Below are 15505 nucleotides of genomic sequence, written 5' to 3'. Positions count from 1 at the left end.
CAGCGCAAACCTGCTCTACATGCACGCGGTCTCGTCATACTCCCACATTCATCCCCCAATTATCCCAGTTGAAATTAGAATCAGCCAAAAATGGAGGCTGAAACGTGAATTGAGAGTTGAAAGCCCAAAACTCGGTACTCGGGTCAAAAAACAAATTGTCATCCGCCAGTTGGGCTGTTTCGGCAACCTGCTCAATTGTATAACCGGGTTCCTGGATTGTGAGCATTCTTGAAGATGATGGGTAGTATTGCCCAGGAACGGTGCTGGGCACAGCAAAGCTTTTAGATGATTGGTCGGTGAAGGAACGACGTTCGAGGTGTACCCGGCCGAAAAAGGGAATATCAAGCTTGATGCGACTAAGCCTTCCATTCTGGTATTGGTGTCCTTCTGACGCGTCAAATCGCGGGAGTTCGGTCCCAATTCCTATCGCCATAATAGTCTTCAAGACGTGCAACCCTCGAGTTGCGATCTTGTCTGGAGGAACGGTGTTCGATAATTGCTCTAGAACAGCCTCAACCCGGTCGATAGCAAAGTGGTCTTCTTTGTCAAAGTCTTGCGGGCCAAATGGCCCGAGTCTATTGATAATGATTGCCATTGCCGTAGCAAAGGCTTGGAAATGAAGAACCTTCGAGTCAAACCCACTTTCCGTGGTGCGCCGGATATTGTCATAGCAACTGATGCAGTGGCGGCAGGCTTGGAGACAGGTTTTCCGATTATATTCATAGGAGTTATCAGTACCTGACGCTAGTAGGAGAGGCAGGTGTAGCCACACCATGAGCTGGTAGTACCATAGCCGATAGTGAAGCTCGAGGAAACAATTGCACCGCTTGATAGACTTGCCTGGCGGAATATTGTCGGGTGACATTAAAGGAGGGGGCGTGAACGATTGAAGTTCCGCATCGATGACTTGTGTCATTTGTACCATAGCCGGAGTGACTTCTGTGAAGACCTGATTACGGTCAATGATTGATCCAGCTATCCGAGCAAGCGGATTCAGAGCGGATGCATTGTGAACGGGCAAATCTTGAGCGTCGCTTGGGTTGGATTGATATAGATCTATTGCCGTATTGGAGATAGCTCCATGCACTCCGAGGATCAGTGAAAAATGTCTGTCAATCATCAGGATGTGTCCCCAGACTGACCTAGCCCGATTTTGGAACTCGGCGCTTTCATGGGTAGCTGGTTCAGCACGGTGGAACCCGATTACCTGGGCGATATCTGCGGCTCGACGAGTAGAAAGCCATGCACTTCGAAGCTTCCCGTCATTGCTAAAAAGCAACCCTTGCAGAATCAAGCACTCGAGCCCGTCAATACAACTGACGATAGAGTCATCAGCGCAGACCAATGTGGAAACACGGGTGAGGCATTCTTCGACCAAGACCGATGGCAGGCAAGAAAGGCCGAGGGAGGGCAAATCACACTCCGAAGGGAGTTGTTGGAGACAAAGTGCAATCCACAAAATGGCTTTACCAACTACAGCCGGGTGGCTGGTTTGCAGGGTTTCCACCGAGGACGAAAGCAATGATTGATCGTAGTCTTCGAAGAACTGTACGCGCATAAGCCACCAGCTACTGCTGGCCTCTGATATAATTTTTAATGCCTCCTGGGAGGGTATCAAGGCTATCAGATCGCGGCGCAGTCTCTCCCAGTCCCGGTTAATTGTGCCATATGGCGCATGGTCGGGCGCAGCGGTATCTGATTGTTCGAAACCTAGCTATTCATGAGTAAGCACGAGATAGAGGCATTGTGGACTGATGGGAATTATCACACTAACCGCTTGGTTGTTAAAAAAAGACGAAATTATCACCTTGTCCGCACCTGGGGTCACGGTCGGGGGACTCGATTCAGGGCTGGATTCCATGGATGATTTCGAGTCACAATATTGATTGTTCCCATTCCCATTATTTCCATCGACTCGTATCAGAAGCTTCTCCAACAGGGTCTCCACACGAGCCATCCGTTCATTCAGGTGTGTGCGGTCCGAATCGCGGGGGTTCTCAGGTTCCGGGAATTCTTGGCTGCGACATGGAAGTCCCCGGGCAAGACATTCTCTGCAGCTTTGGTCGCTATCAGATGCAAAATCGCAGCGGACTTTGCGATGTTTGCCTTAAAAAAAAAGATCGTTAGGGATAAATCATTTCAAGTAAGGGGGCTCCTGTACATTGCCAGCAACTGCGGGTCCCCTTTCGGATCTTCTTCCGAGGCTGATCACCCGCCTGTGGATGGATCGAGCTCATCTCGGAGCCAAAAAAAAAAGATCTATTCAGATAAAACACGAGTGCCACTGTAAGAATCTGGATTGAAATTATGTCATATAAGTTGTGCAGTCAATATTGGAATATCAAGGACACTGGGTGTTGATGTGTCGACACGTCAAACAAAGCCCCAAACCTGTCTGAGTTGGCGCTACCTGACCGCCTCTACAGATTATGAGATGCAATTAAATGCAGTGTCTTCATCTTTCATTCCGTGTCTTTCATCCCGTGGCCTGGTTCAACCATGATGCCATCGCCTTGAACTGCAAACCAGGGGGTATCTTCAAAGCGAAGTCTGTGATTGGATCGACGTGGAATTCTCGCGGCACAATACTAATGCTCACGTCGGGGAGTTCGGCCTGGGGACGACAAACTGTTAGATTAAATACGAATCTTGTGAAGATCATTTAATCTTCATCTTCGCGGCCGTCTGCCTAATTGGATCCAACAGGCCGTCGTCTCCTGCGCCAACAAAGATTCTTGAAACGGGAAGATCTCTCCACCAGCCCCCTGGGGCTTTGACAGGGCAGTTGTACTCATCTTCCACAATCTGCCCGAGGAAGATCTGAGCCCAGATCTTCAAAGCCTTAGTGGAAATAATATCTCTGTCCGAATTTTCACTGGAGTTCGCGTGATCAGTTCTGAAGTCAACCCGAAGGGAGAACAACCTCATTTCTCCCAGTGGTTCATCCACTGAAAATTTGGCACGACCACCTGAGGATGCGGATGAGCAAGATGTGACAGTGGCGCAAGTGCAAGATGAGCGCCCGCCGAGTCACCGCGAAGAACAATGTCTGACGGTCGCTTTCCCAGTGTCTGGATGGCGTACCGTGGAATGACAAAACCTGTTGTAAATGACGAGGCCATCGGGCATGAGTGGCAAGCTCATAGGCAACTAATAACACGCCAATACTTCCCCCATGTTGTTTCATGTCCGCAGAGAGCCTCGAGATAACTGAAGCCGCTAGCGCAAGGAGGCAGTAACCGCCACTAGGGAAGTAGATTATCAACTTTTCGGCGGCAGGATTCCCTAGCCAGAATGACGTTGTACCTTTGGAGAGAATGAGTATGTTGAGAGGGGTCTTTTACTGTTTCATGTGGGCTTCGTAACTCTTTTGAGCGAAAGTCGGGTGCATTTAGGATTCCTTTTTGTCAGACCAGTTGTTCTGCATATATCTGAGTATCCTTGCTGTTTATTCACATTTACACTCACTGAAGCTGCTCCATAGATGCATTTTCAAAGAGGGCACGCGTAAAAGATAGTACAATATGCTTGGGGGCTGTGTGCCTCCCCGTTGACCACGGAACAGAGCAATGATGACAATCCATATGGCAATGGCAAATACATGTAACTTGCAATAAGCGTTAGCTTCATCGACTTCGCGGATCTCTCGTTGGCTACTTACGGGCTTTGGCCACGGCAATCCCCAGGTCCAATGACAAAGGAGCCATTGGGCGCGAAGCGCGAATTCTTTCAACTCGATTAGAAAATGTCGGGTTCACAAAAAACTAAAAGCTAGATCCCTGCAAGCTAGATAGCTAGAATTTTGGAAGAAAGAGATTCTGTTGGGTCTCGTCTCGGTGCAGGGAGCTTTGAGTATAGCGTTGGCGGACCCGCCGACTCGGCGGAAGAAAGCCCCTTAGATCAATCAGCCACTTTTTGTTTTGAAATACACTCATGCAAGATGAAAGAAGAATCAGAAGCGGAAACCTATAGACTGGGATTTGAAAGTGGAAGGCGCGCTGTCCGCTGTGTGCCAACCCTGTTCTTCTTTGAGCTGGACCATCTGCTGGTATATTATTCTGGTCATTTTTAGTATTAATATATAACGAGGTGATTTTATGAGAAAAGTCAACATATAGGGTCATTCCAACCCTGGGAAAGGAGTAAATTACAAATATTGCATCTTATTGTGATCTATAATATTATCGAAAAAAAGGGTTATCACAAATTTAGAGAAGCAGAAAAGCAGAAAAGCAGAAAAGCATTAGACACAAAAGATAATCTGATAAGCAAATAAAATCAAGAGCATCCAAAATACAAATAACAAGGACAGTGATACGGTTAGCAACACCAATCATAAGCGTCCAACTTAGGGGGCTGTTCTCCGAATTTTCGTCGGTCTAGTCTCAGCCAAGTCCAGCTTGTGCTTCTTCGATTCGAGATTTTTCCGGCGCGATGCTGACCTTGTCTCAGGGCCCGTACTACGATCCGAATCGGGTTCGATCTTGGTACCAGTGGGATCAGTCTGCTCAACCTCAATGGAAAACTGCATCTGCAATGTATCAAATGAATGAAAGGTCCTGATTCGTGAGACTCGCCGAGTCCCACGTTTGAAGGCCCCCAAGATCAAACGTGCCATAGTCCGTCCAAGTGTTGTCCCTAGCAGCGCCTCGAATTCCGCGGTTCCAGGTATCCAATCTCGTATCTTATCATCTGGCCAAGCAAGGCCATTGGATTCGCTGTAGAGCTCATTCATCACAAACGAACGGGTATCCTTATTGCACACGTCGATAAAATAGACAGACTTCAAGGTATCGATCGGGAAGTGCTCCTGGTAAATGGCGTGACAGACTTCTGACATGAAGAAACCCGGTGCTTTCTTAATTTCCTCAACTATTAAGACCCCAGGCGCAATGTGCCCTTCCCACGTATGAATGTCTGGGTATTCAGTGTCTGGCGAAGCATCAGGTTGATCTATGGCAACCCTTTCCCACGCCCCGCCCGTCGGTCCCATGATGTCGAGTTCTGCAAATTCGAGTTCAATCTGGATGGGAATATAAGGGCTCGTGTCCATATCTATTTCCAGTTGCTTGGACTTCTTGAGATCCTTGAATTTTAGCGTAGAAGATAGAATTGGACATTCGGCCACAGACGGGTCAGATTCTGGAGATTCGATCCATTGCTGTAGTAATCGGCCATAGGCTTGTCGACTGCCGTATCTGAGAACGTTGGGGCGTGACATTGGAGAGATGTTGTCAATTCTGGATGTAGATTGGTCTGAAGCTTTCTGTAAAGAGGGTGAGATCAATCCAAGGCCAACAAGGGGAATTGCTGCTTTCTCTGTATCAGGCTCCATTTATCAAGGCGAACTTGATGGGCATGTAGGAACTTATAGGCTCTGTACTTTGAACTGGACTTTCGCTTTTCCATAAAGTGCGATCCATAAACAATGGAGAAAGAGCTGGACTTGAAAGCATCGTCTAGATCAAAGTGCTAAATTTAACCATGCAGTGTTTGATTGGACTCGAGCTTAGGATTTCGATCATAAATAGTAACATATCCATGCTTTGAAGGGCTGGGACAATGGACATTCCATTGTCTTTGATATTTCGTAAGCCATGTGGATGGATATCCATTTGCTATCCTCGACAATAAAGAGTCGACACGGTAAGTTGTATCAGGGTCTCAAGGTGAGAAATTAGACAATGAAAGCCAACGCCATACCGTTGGCTGCTACGATGAGAATAGGTTTTCAACGAACACACCTATATGATATGTAAAATTCACTCGAGAATTTCGAATGGTTTTCTCCGTATAATTTATGGCACGATTATATATGATTTCTTTTTTGTCTCGGCCCCGGGTTTACCTCCTTTGATCGACGTTTACCATCCCCCGCACCTCATGGTCTGATACTAGTAGTCGATTCTTTGTTTATTTTGTTATTGCTTCCAGCTATACAATGATGATTCTGTATCTCGAAGCAGTGTGGCTAGGACCATAGAAAATACTGGACATCTCGATCTCCGGTGCCCATTTTCGTTGCATTCCTGCGGAGCGTAAGACAGGACATTTCAACCGAACGCTTACAGCTACCCATTTGTCGGATACCGTCGGAGAGGTAGACGCTAGGCTAGTGGCTTATAGCCCTACACTTGGTACTCCATAGGAAGCTATGAGAAATGATTCACGTGTCTCAGCAGCTGTTAGTAAATAAAACGTCATTCCATCCTATCTCTCATCCATCCCACGTGCAATGGTCCGCCAAGACTACTAATCTTGGCGGACAACGGGGGTTGGCTGGACCTGGCTTGGCATTTCATTCGCTAGACTTGGCAAGGAGGTTCAAGCTTCCCAGGTAAACCCCAGGATTACACACGTGCATATCTTGCTTACTTCCTATTCGTTCTTACACAAGTCGTACTATGTAGCCATAACATTTTCAGAAGGGACTGGGATACTTCGGAGATTCGTATCACTATATATTATAAATTGCCTCGGAGGCTCTTGGCACCTTGCAATTAGCTACGAAGGTCGTTGTACTTAATGCAGGGGCTTTCTCTCTAAACGTAACTTGGTTTCATCACAATCAGATTCACCATCAAGATGCGCGCCTCCGCAATCTCCGCGCTAGCATGCTTTGTCGCGTTCACGGCAGCCCAGACCTTCCAGAGGTTGGGTGGTTGCCCCGACTTGGGATGTATCTTCCCGCCAGATCAGTATGTAATGTTTCAATTACACTTGATTTCTAGCTACTAACGAATATTTGCAGGGTTGACTTCCTCGCGGGTCAATTCTTCGACATCCGCCTCGAAGTACACTCTCCCGTCAATGGTTCTGAAGCTCGCATTGGAGAGCCGGACGAAAACTTTAAATTCACCATCGCCAAGAAGGGCAATGGCAAGGGCAAGGGCAATGCTGCTGTCTCTGCAACGGAATACTTCAAGATTGATGAACCTGAGCTCGAGAAATGGGACTTCACATGGTTTGAAGGTACTATTCTCCTATCGTTCTGTCCTTGAGGAACGCATAAAGCTAACAGAAACAGATCGGTTCGCCGAGGACGCAGAAACGCCTTCCCTTGTCAATGTGACCTCGAAGATCTATAGGCGAATTGCCCTTTATGAGCCCGGCGAGTACGAGGCTACTCTGACCTATTACGGAGAACAAAAGACAGTGGCCAACTGGTTTGTTCGTGATCTTCCTACCAAGCGTCGCGCGAAGAACGTCGTCATGTTCATCGGAGATGGCATGACCACAAACATGATCACCGCAGCACGTCTCATTGCCCACCGCAGCATCAACGGCAAATACATGACAAAGATGGCATTGGACAAGTTCCCCGTCCTGGGTCACCAGATGACACACTCCATGGACTCGTTCATCACCGATTCGGCCAATTCCGCAACGGCGCTTTACACCGGTCACAAGACCACCGTCAATGCTTTGGGTGTCTATGTAGACTCCTCCAGCGATACCTTTGATGACCCAAAATTCGAGACAATCGCCGAGATCTTCCGCCGCAAGAACAAGAACGCCGGTGTTGGCATTGTGTCAACTGCGTTCTTGGCAGATGCTACCCCTGCCGGTTTGGCTGCTCACACCAGCGACCGCGGCGAATACGACCATGTCATCGGCTCATACTACGCAGGTGGTCTAACCGACTATGAGTGGACAAACTGGGATGGTCCTGATGTGCTCCTTGGTGCTGGTGCGGAGGACTTCCTCGAGAGCGAAGAGACTCGCGATTACTACAAGCTCTTCGCTGAGAAGGGTTACAACGTGGCCTGGAACAACACCGCGCTCCACAGTGCCTCAAACAAGGAGAAGTTGCTGGGTGTTTTCCAGAAATCCAACCTCGCTACTTGGCTTGATCGCAACGTCTACCAGTCCAACCTTTACAACCAGAGCAACTACCCCGATGGTTCAGGTCGCGATGCAGACGATTTGCCCGGACTCAAAGACATGACCCTCAAGGCTATTGACGTGCTAGACAAGCGACACCGCAAGGACGGCTGGTTCCTGATGTCCGAGGCCGCCAGCATCGACAAGCAGATGCACACTCTGGACTACGACCGATCCCTTGGCGAGCTCCTCGAGCTCGACGATACCGTGCGCGCCACAATCGAGAAACTCGAGAAGCTGGGTCAGCTCGAAGATACCCTGATCATCGTCACAGCCGACCACGGCCACGGCTTCGACGTAACCGGCTCTGTCGATACCAAGTACATGGAGGCACAGGAAGACGCCCGCAGCAAGCGCAATGCAGTCGGATATTATGAAAACTCCGGCTTGTCGCAATACACCGTTGCCGGATCCAACGCCTTGCGGTACTCTGAGGGCGTCCACTTCCCGGCCCAATGGGACCCGAGATACACCCTGCACTCGGGCGTTGCTGCCTTCCCTGACCACCGGGAGGATTATCAGGTTCACAGCGAGGGTCCCCGCACACCTGCTGTGAAAGACACAAAGCTTGGCTATGTTGCTAACTACAAGGATGCGGTCAGTGGTTTCATTGTCAATGGAACCATGCCCGTTGATGCGGGGCAGGGTGTCCACTCGTTGACCGATGTGCCCGTCTTTGCACGCGGCCCGTGTCAGGAGCTATTTGGGGGTGTGTACAGCTCGATTGACATCTTCTTCAACATGGCTGAATGCCTGGGTTTGTCGGAGACGAAGGGACGCAAGCCTGGAAAGCCCGGACATTAGTACCATTCAGGTGATGGGAGAATCTTGGAAACTCAGCCAAATAATTAAAAGACCATGTCTTATAGCTCAATTTGTACAAGAGAAGAATACCACATTATACTGAGAATCATGTAATTTCAAGTAATATACATTTAAAAAGCAGCACCCACATGCAAGGGTTATGTGTAAATTTGAACATCAGTCTATTTACAATGGCCCAGCCAATTGATGCAATTTATCAGTCAACACTTACCCAATCTATAAAGCAACCGTTTGAAGCAATGAACATAATATATGTTCTCCGTAATAACCGAGTCTAGGTGGCGTTGTTGGCACAGGTCCAGCTGGCCTTGGACGAGCTCGCGTTGATAGCCACGCCCGAGACATAGAGTCCCAATGCACACTAGTCCTGTTAGCAAAGAAATTCACAATCACACAGATAGACAAAACGTACAATAGCACAAGCAATTCCAAGAACGATCAAGTTGAGAATAGTCAAGCAGATCTTTTTAGTGGACGAAAACCACTGTCCCTTGTTCATCACAAACCAGAAAATGGCCGGGAGACCGTCTATATTCTCAGTTAGCATTCATTTCTCGATGTTTCCCAGGGTCTCAAAACACTTACAGCTAAACCAGCTTCCAAATAGGGCACTCTGCACAATAGATTAGTAGACGCACAGTAGTAAATACTCGGAGAACATACAATCAAACTCAGCAACTCGTTGAACACCGGAATGGACTCTGCGATGATCCACGCAACAGTCCACGTAGTCAAGCCGATAGCAACCCATGTACCCGTGGCCAAAAGACTGTTCTGGTGCATGTGGTGCGAGCGATCGCCGCGGAAGATTCGAACATAGATGTACTTGCAAGCAACGTGGCCAAAAATAACACCGGCAATGATGACCTATCAGAAATTAGAACAGACTCCCAAAGAAGCTGCAAGGAGACAAATAACGTACCGTTGGGATGGCCAGGCCGTAGGCAACCTTCTTCATCATAGGTCCAGCCGACGATAGAGCCGGAGACGAGACACCCGGGCCGGCATAGCAGTAGATGACCATGGCGGTCACGACGTACATAGTAGTATCGACAACCTGGAGCATGGCAAGGGCTTTGGGGAAGTCCTTGGGATCCTGCATTTCCGACATGATACCGAAGAAAGAGACGTGGGCAATGAAAGCAAATACAATGTTGGTGACGGCCAAGAAACCTTCCTGGAATGTCGGGGTGGTGACAATATCGTTCTGGACATCATCGGGGGCCTGGACGGCGATGGAAACCATCGTGACAATAGTGGCGATTAGGATACTGATGGCGGAGATGATGGACATCCAAAAGACCTTTTCTGCTGTCCGTGGGAGGGCGGCAATACAGCTGACGACTAAGCCGATAACTCCGAAGACAATAGTGCAGGTACCGTGGTTTGTAATGGTGTTGAACAACACGGAGAATGTGAGGATGTGACTGGCCATCAGGAAGATGATGAACAGCAGTTGACCGACGAAGGCAATCTCGCGCCCGATGGGGCCTAGAAGAAGCTCGCCAGCATCGCCCATGCTGTGCACCTGGGGATAACGCTGCTTGAACTGGCCCATAGTGTATCCGGTGTACCACGAGATGCCGGACAGAAACATGATAATGATAAATGCCCTGGGAGACGGTCAGCTTTCTTCCTGGGTAGTGGAGGCGGATATTTCTTACGGGACGATTCCGAGGGTTGCTACCGCAGAGGGAAGAGATAGAATACCAAGCGAGATGTTTTCAGCGACCATCACTAGATGAACAATATTAGAAAGGCGTTCCTGGTTTGACTAGGGGTCAATGATGGGCTCTCACGCATTCCAGCTTGCCTGTATAAAAGTCAGAACTGTGCTCTTTGATGCCATAAAAACAGTAAACAGAATGAGATACTCACCACCATGGCATGATACGATACTTGACTTCCCCAGATTCTTCATTTCCAAAGGGATCGTCTGTGGGCTCGACCGGGTAGGCCTTCTTCTCCATATCGGTTGAATCATTGTATACTTGGTCCTGAGTAGGACGAGGTGTCTCTTGAAGACTCATGTTGAATAGTATATATGGAGAAGTGAAGAGAAGAAAAAGTCCAGGGCGAGAAGAAAAGGTACCGAAAATCGCTTGTGGAGGCCCGAAAAGAACGGTTGGCCCAGAGTTTTTGCTTGGCGGTTAAACTTAATACCAGATATTTCGATCTAGTTGGCTGTGGAGAGATCGTTCTGTAATCCCAACTCGCTCAAGCCCTCGGGGTAAAATGCCAATGATGTTATGTTTACTCGGTAAGAAGGCACCGAAAATTGCGTTCATGGCTAGCGACACCGGGGATTACATAAACATATCTTCACCGGCGACTAGAGTTGTGGGGTATTTCGGCGCCACCCCAGTATGTCTCGCCCCTTAGAAGATGGTTGTTCTACATTCTGCTGAAAGTCTACCGGCCCGGCGTACCCGGCCCGGCGTGACCCCAGACACGCGAGCCCCAATATCTGCCCCAGGGAGATAGCGTTTAGATAGTATTAGTGAAGGTTTTATGTATTGTCCATGGACTGGGTTTACCCCAAATTTCAACCCCAGATAATAAAATTTGCCTCTTGAAAACAAAATCCCTTCTCAGAAGTAGAAGGATTTAAAGTAATTATGCATGATCCTGAGGAATTAGGGCCGGACTGTGGCGTATTTTAGCCTTATCGTACGCTAGAATTTTCTCGAAGCGAGATTCCCGTATCAACCTTGGAACCTTAGGGTTCGACCTCGGGACTCGGTAAACTCAGCCACCTGGCATGTCGGCTTCCAGAACCCCCGGGTTTTAGGCTGAGTTCTAGTGTTTTCAGGGAATGGGGTTGAATTCCGATTCGCAAGGATTGCGGGGTGTGATAAATCCTTATTCAGCGTATAAAACTACGTGACTCTCTTTATATTGATAATTGGACCCTAATTTTAAAACAAGCTCACTCGCATGTCCATCAAGTTGGCATATGTTGACCTGAGCGCCAAGCTAGTACATAACTTTTATGAGGCGCAATATGAAGCTGTTGAGCGCCACCGTGTTTGCGGTGGCGCTTGTCCTTCCGAATCGAGACATGAGTGCAATGCAACCTTGCCTCAGTACGGAGTACCAAGAATGAAATTGTCTAATGTTTGCATCCCGGGAAAGAATCCAATATTTATGGACATCTTCCTCTGCAGACACAGGAAACCCCTCATATGTTGGATATGAAATTGTAATGGAATCAGAAAAAATAGACTATGTCGGTTGAAGTTGACCGCAGTCTAAATTGGAATGGCATCCAGCATCTCAACGCTAATCTCGCTTCCGTAGAAGTTCACAATAAGTGGAATTCAAGAATTCTGAATTAGGGTTAGCGTTAAGAGCATCCCAAGTCTTAATTAACCATGCCAAGCGCCCAACGCACCTATTATTGGGCGCTTGGCACGATTACTGCGAACTAAACAGAATTCTCAAGTATCGTAAGATAATTGTGGCAAGTCCACCAACACAGGCCCCGTGACCACCGGATAGCAAATTTACACAGGATAACAAATTGCGAGATTAAATATATTTGTGTTGGTGGGCTTGCCACGATTACTAGTACCACCATAGTATCATTTATCTTTGCAACGCCTCAGTAATATTCGAGATGTCTAAGAATGTTGATGGCCGAAGGCCGCCGATTACTGTCGGAATATTCCGTATTGTGAAATCTATGGGTCCAACCAATGGTATTCAACTCTCTGCATTGCTGTATCCACTATTCTGGCAATTTATACTATCCTGATTAGTTAACTAGTTACAGAAGAATATTAGTTAGTTAGTTACAGCATTGGTAGGATTAATAAATCCTCCGGTATATCGGCGTAACTGCGCCGACATTTACATTCCGTGTCAACACGTGACGTGCTTTTTTTGTCTTAAGTGCGACCGGGACGGGTCAACTAATTCTCCGGCTTACCACGGTAGAAGACCGTTCGGCAGCAAATCAGCGATGGGCAAAACAGTGAGCCTCCGCACCCCGAGACGCATTTGGTGCAGATGCCAAACAAGACGCGTACGGATTGCTTCAGTTAAAACGAAACGCCTGTATAGTCACTACGCAACCAGTTAGATTGGATTGGACTAATTGAATTTCGATTGATTGATTGCAAGAACCATACATACAACAGCTTCAAATTTAGTCGGGGATCGAAGTCAATTTTCTACTTGATTCTCCGATGGATAATGAAAATCGAGGCTTTCCACCTGCATAGCCTGCATGAAGACTGTCTTCATCACACGGCCAGACCGTCCGAATCCAGGGTGGCTATCTGTCTGTTTTAGAGCGATGTTGGCGGGGGCTATATTACGAGTCTCTAACCACAGCAATTGGATCCGTGTCAATGGGACACCAGACGTTACGTGGATATAGTATTAGCCCGAGGGCGCAACCTAAGCTTTATAGATTCACCTCGCATGGATTCAAATACAAAGTGCACCAACTGATATCTCTCCTCGATTCTAGCTGCTCTCCTCGGCCTCCTCACCAAGCAACACTGTCCCCTGCACCATTTTGGGTGCAGTAATAGTGTAATTCATCTCCTCCGATGTGACTCCCCTGGGACTCGCAATAGTATAGCAGGTCCTTCTCGTTCTTAAGCGTACAATCGGGGCATTGATCCCACTGCTTGCTCCCAGTGTTTCGGCTCTTATAGGCACCACATGCCTTTTCAGTCGCAGCTCTATTGTAAACCTCCTGTAAAACAGTTAGAATTGCTTTCCTCGGGTGATGCAAGTTTCCAGGTTGTACTTACTACTCCTTTGCCAGGAGTATCGATGCAAACGCCCTGCGTGTGGAGGTCTGCAAAAGCACTATAAGGAATTAGTGCCTGTATCGAGCATGTCAATTGGGAGCTCTTACCCAGCAGCAAGAGCTGCAACAATAATTGAAATGGACTTCATCTTTGTGACGATGATATCAGAAGTGATTATCAAGCTGGCTCCTGAGAACTGGGCGGTAGGCGTAAATCTAATGCTCAAATGTCAGAGAAGTGGTACTTTAAAAAGGAGACTATAAGGTGAACTTGCCCGTCTGTCAGCAATTCGGGTCATACAGATGCCCTTTCTCGAAATGAGACAACCAAGCCAAAAATTCCGAGGAATCTCCATCGGCACGATGATCTTTGATCTTCATTTCCCTAATTGTATATACATGGCGTTTTATGGCGACTTCGTCATCTCGCAAGGTTCCTTGAGGCGGGCTGTGTGTTTCACTTCACAGTCCGGCGTACTTTAGAGCTTATTTGCAATACTTGCCTCGATATTTAGAGAGAACATGACCACGTGTAAATCGAATCTCGATAGGGTTTCAGGTGCTAAGTGGTATCTCGATGATTGATTGTTCCAATCCTCATCTCAAGCGGGTACATACTCGCAAGATAAACGTATTCTTACACTCGATCTTTTCTTCAAGGTATTCATGGAGATGTAAGGAGCGTGTCCACTATTCCGTGCGGAACACTTCGGGTGAACTGGGTTTGGCCCCCAAGGCACAGTCCTTATCAGAGACGACGCCCCATAGCCGTTGCACTCCCCCTGGGCCGTAAATGATCTACAGCATCCTTCAGAACTCTAACAAAAGCTAAATTGATTAGTTTGTCAGGGCTTATCCGCGGTATATTCCCGGCTATATCTCGGAAGCATACAGATGAAACACGGATTGCGTGAATATCCCGAGCTTCTATACGGGATAGATCTGGTAGATCCGTTCTGGTAATATAGTTCCGTGTGATGGATTTGCCTAGTTCGACAAAAGACATCTCCTGGAGGACTCTAAATAGGGTCTCCTTTCCGTCACCGATTTTGCGGTATCACTTTTCTATCTATTCTTGATTAGTACGAAAGGACCTTTACCAAATTTCTTCTTGGTGCACATGATGAAGACCAACATTTTGTTGCTCGCTTCTCTCTGTGCCAACAGTGCACTCATTTCTGCCCTGCCAGCCGATACAGCTCTTCTTGTTCTACACGATGGCACCACAAAGACCGTCGACAAGAAAGACCTAGGTGCCAATCTACCTGGAGTCTCTCTGTCTCCGCCTACCCATTCCGTCCCCAAGTTCCTAGAGACTGGATCCAATGATTCCACCCCCTCAAACCGTCTGAGCAAGCGCTCCGGTGCCCAATTCATCATCCCTCTTCCCGACGAGAAATTCCTCGGCTGGGATATCCCAATGTCTACCATTGTGCATGCCAACGAAGCCGATGCCACCGCTTCCATGGCACAAGGCCAGTCCATCGCAAACAGCATCACAGTTAGCACCTCGTTTACAGCTACCGTGGAGAAGTTCCTCCAAATCGGCACCTCTATCAGCTACCAGTACACTGAAACGGCTACTCTCACCGGCACGGTCACCATGACAATTCCGAAGAACAGATGGGGTGCTATTATTAGCAATCCCTTGACCTATCGTAGAAGTGGATACGTATTCAGTGGACAGCCCGGAAGTGGACAGTACGAACACTTCCAGGCGGATTCTTTTACCCAGGATACTTATCGCTATGGACAAAATTCCTTGTCCTGGGTGAAGGGTGTTGTTACAACTTGTTTGGGAGACTCTTACCCTCTGAAGCGCTGCCTTGGAGATGGTGTATTGGAGTAAATCTTCAACTTTTGTGACTTCCTTCGCAGTTTCAGGATTTGTAAGATGGATATTGGCCACACTTTCATATCGCAATATGTCTCCTGAGCACAGGAAAATGATCTCATTGCAGAGGTCTTGATTTACTAGGTCCAGGATGTGTTAGAAGACTTTTGCCTATATGTTTCTCTTTGAAAAATGGC

At 47.8% G+C, this 15505-nt stretch overlaps 7 protein-coding genes across 7 annotated transcripts; 2 read left to right on the top strand and 5 right to left on the bottom strand.

Annotated features, from left to right (window-relative positions):
* Positions 1 to 34: 34 nt before the first annotated feature.
* On the bottom strand, positions 35 to 2237 carry N7447_005551 (Alpha/beta hydrolase fold-3; the record flags this gene model as incomplete). Its single annotated transcript, XM_057229813.1, has 3 exons — positions 35 to 1714; positions 1775 to 2106; positions 2162 to 2237. 3 exons carry the CDS (start codon positions 2235 to 2237, stop codon positions 35 to 37), a joined length of 2088 nt encoding a protein of 695 aa, XP_057084903.1.
* A 687-nt stretch (positions 2238 to 2924) lies between these two features.
* On the bottom strand, positions 2925 to 3122 carry N7447_005550 (Alpha/beta hydrolase fold-3; the record flags this gene model as incomplete). Its single annotated transcript, XM_057229812.1, has 1 exon — positions 2925 to 3122. The coding sequence occupies one exon, from the start codon at positions 3120 to 3122 to the stop codon at positions 2925 to 2927; it is 198 nt and encodes a 65-aa protein (XP_057084902.1).
* A 1226-nt stretch (positions 3123 to 4348) lies between these two features.
* On the bottom strand, positions 4349 to 5221 carry N7447_005549 (uncharacterized protein; the record flags this gene model as incomplete). Its single annotated transcript, XM_057229811.1, has 1 exon — positions 4349 to 5221. The coding sequence occupies one exon, from the start codon at positions 5219 to 5221 to the stop codon at positions 4349 to 4351; it is 873 nt and encodes a 290-aa protein (XP_057084901.1).
* A 1364-nt stretch (positions 5222 to 6585) lies between these two features.
* Positions 6586 to 8688, top strand: N7447_005548 (alkaline phosphatase; the record flags this gene model as incomplete). The annotated part of the gene is made up of 3 exons (XM_057229810.1): positions 6586 to 6698; positions 6752 to 6972; positions 7028 to 8688. 3 exons carry the CDS (start codon positions 6586 to 6588, stop codon positions 8686 to 8688), a joined length of 1995 nt encoding a protein of 664 aa, XP_057084900.1.
* Positions 8689 to 8983: 295 nt separating this feature from the next.
* On the bottom strand, positions 8984 to 10739 carry N7447_005547 (uncharacterized protein; the record flags this gene model as incomplete). The annotated part of the gene is made up of 8 exons (XM_057229809.1): positions 8984 to 9070; positions 9122 to 9237; positions 9295 to 9322; positions 9373 to 9576; positions 9632 to 10322; positions 10374 to 10446; positions 10509 to 10522; positions 10588 to 10739. 8 exons carry the CDS (start codon positions 10737 to 10739, stop codon positions 8984 to 8986), a joined length of 1365 nt encoding a protein of 454 aa, XP_057084899.1.
* A 2465-nt stretch (positions 10740 to 13204) lies between these two features.
* On the bottom strand, positions 13205 to 13623 carry N7447_005546 (uncharacterized protein; the record flags this gene model as incomplete). The annotated part of the gene is made up of 3 exons (XM_057229808.1): positions 13205 to 13417; positions 13476 to 13533; positions 13583 to 13623. 3 exons carry the CDS (start codon positions 13621 to 13623, stop codon positions 13205 to 13207), a joined length of 312 nt encoding a protein of 103 aa, XP_057084898.1.
* A 971-nt stretch (positions 13624 to 14594) lies between these two features.
* N7447_005545 (uncharacterized protein) lies at positions 14595 to 15323 on the top strand (the record flags this gene model as incomplete). Its single annotated transcript, XM_057229807.1, has 1 exon — positions 14595 to 15323. The coding sequence occupies one exon, from the start codon at positions 14595 to 14597 to the stop codon at positions 15321 to 15323; it is 729 nt and encodes a 242-aa protein (XP_057084897.1).
* Positions 15324 to 15505: the final 182 nt, after the last annotated feature.

This window comes from Penicillium robsamsonii (assembly GCF_028829455.1).
Source record: "Penicillium robsamsonii strain IBT 29466 chromosome Unknown utg000003l_segment0_segment0, whole genome shotgun sequence".
Classification (NCBI taxonomy): domain Eukaryota; kingdom Fungi; phylum Ascomycota; class Eurotiomycetes; order Eurotiales; family Aspergillaceae; genus Penicillium; species Penicillium robsamsonii.
Note: the sequence above shows the minus strand (reverse complement) of the source record. Positions and strands in the feature narration are given on the sequence as shown.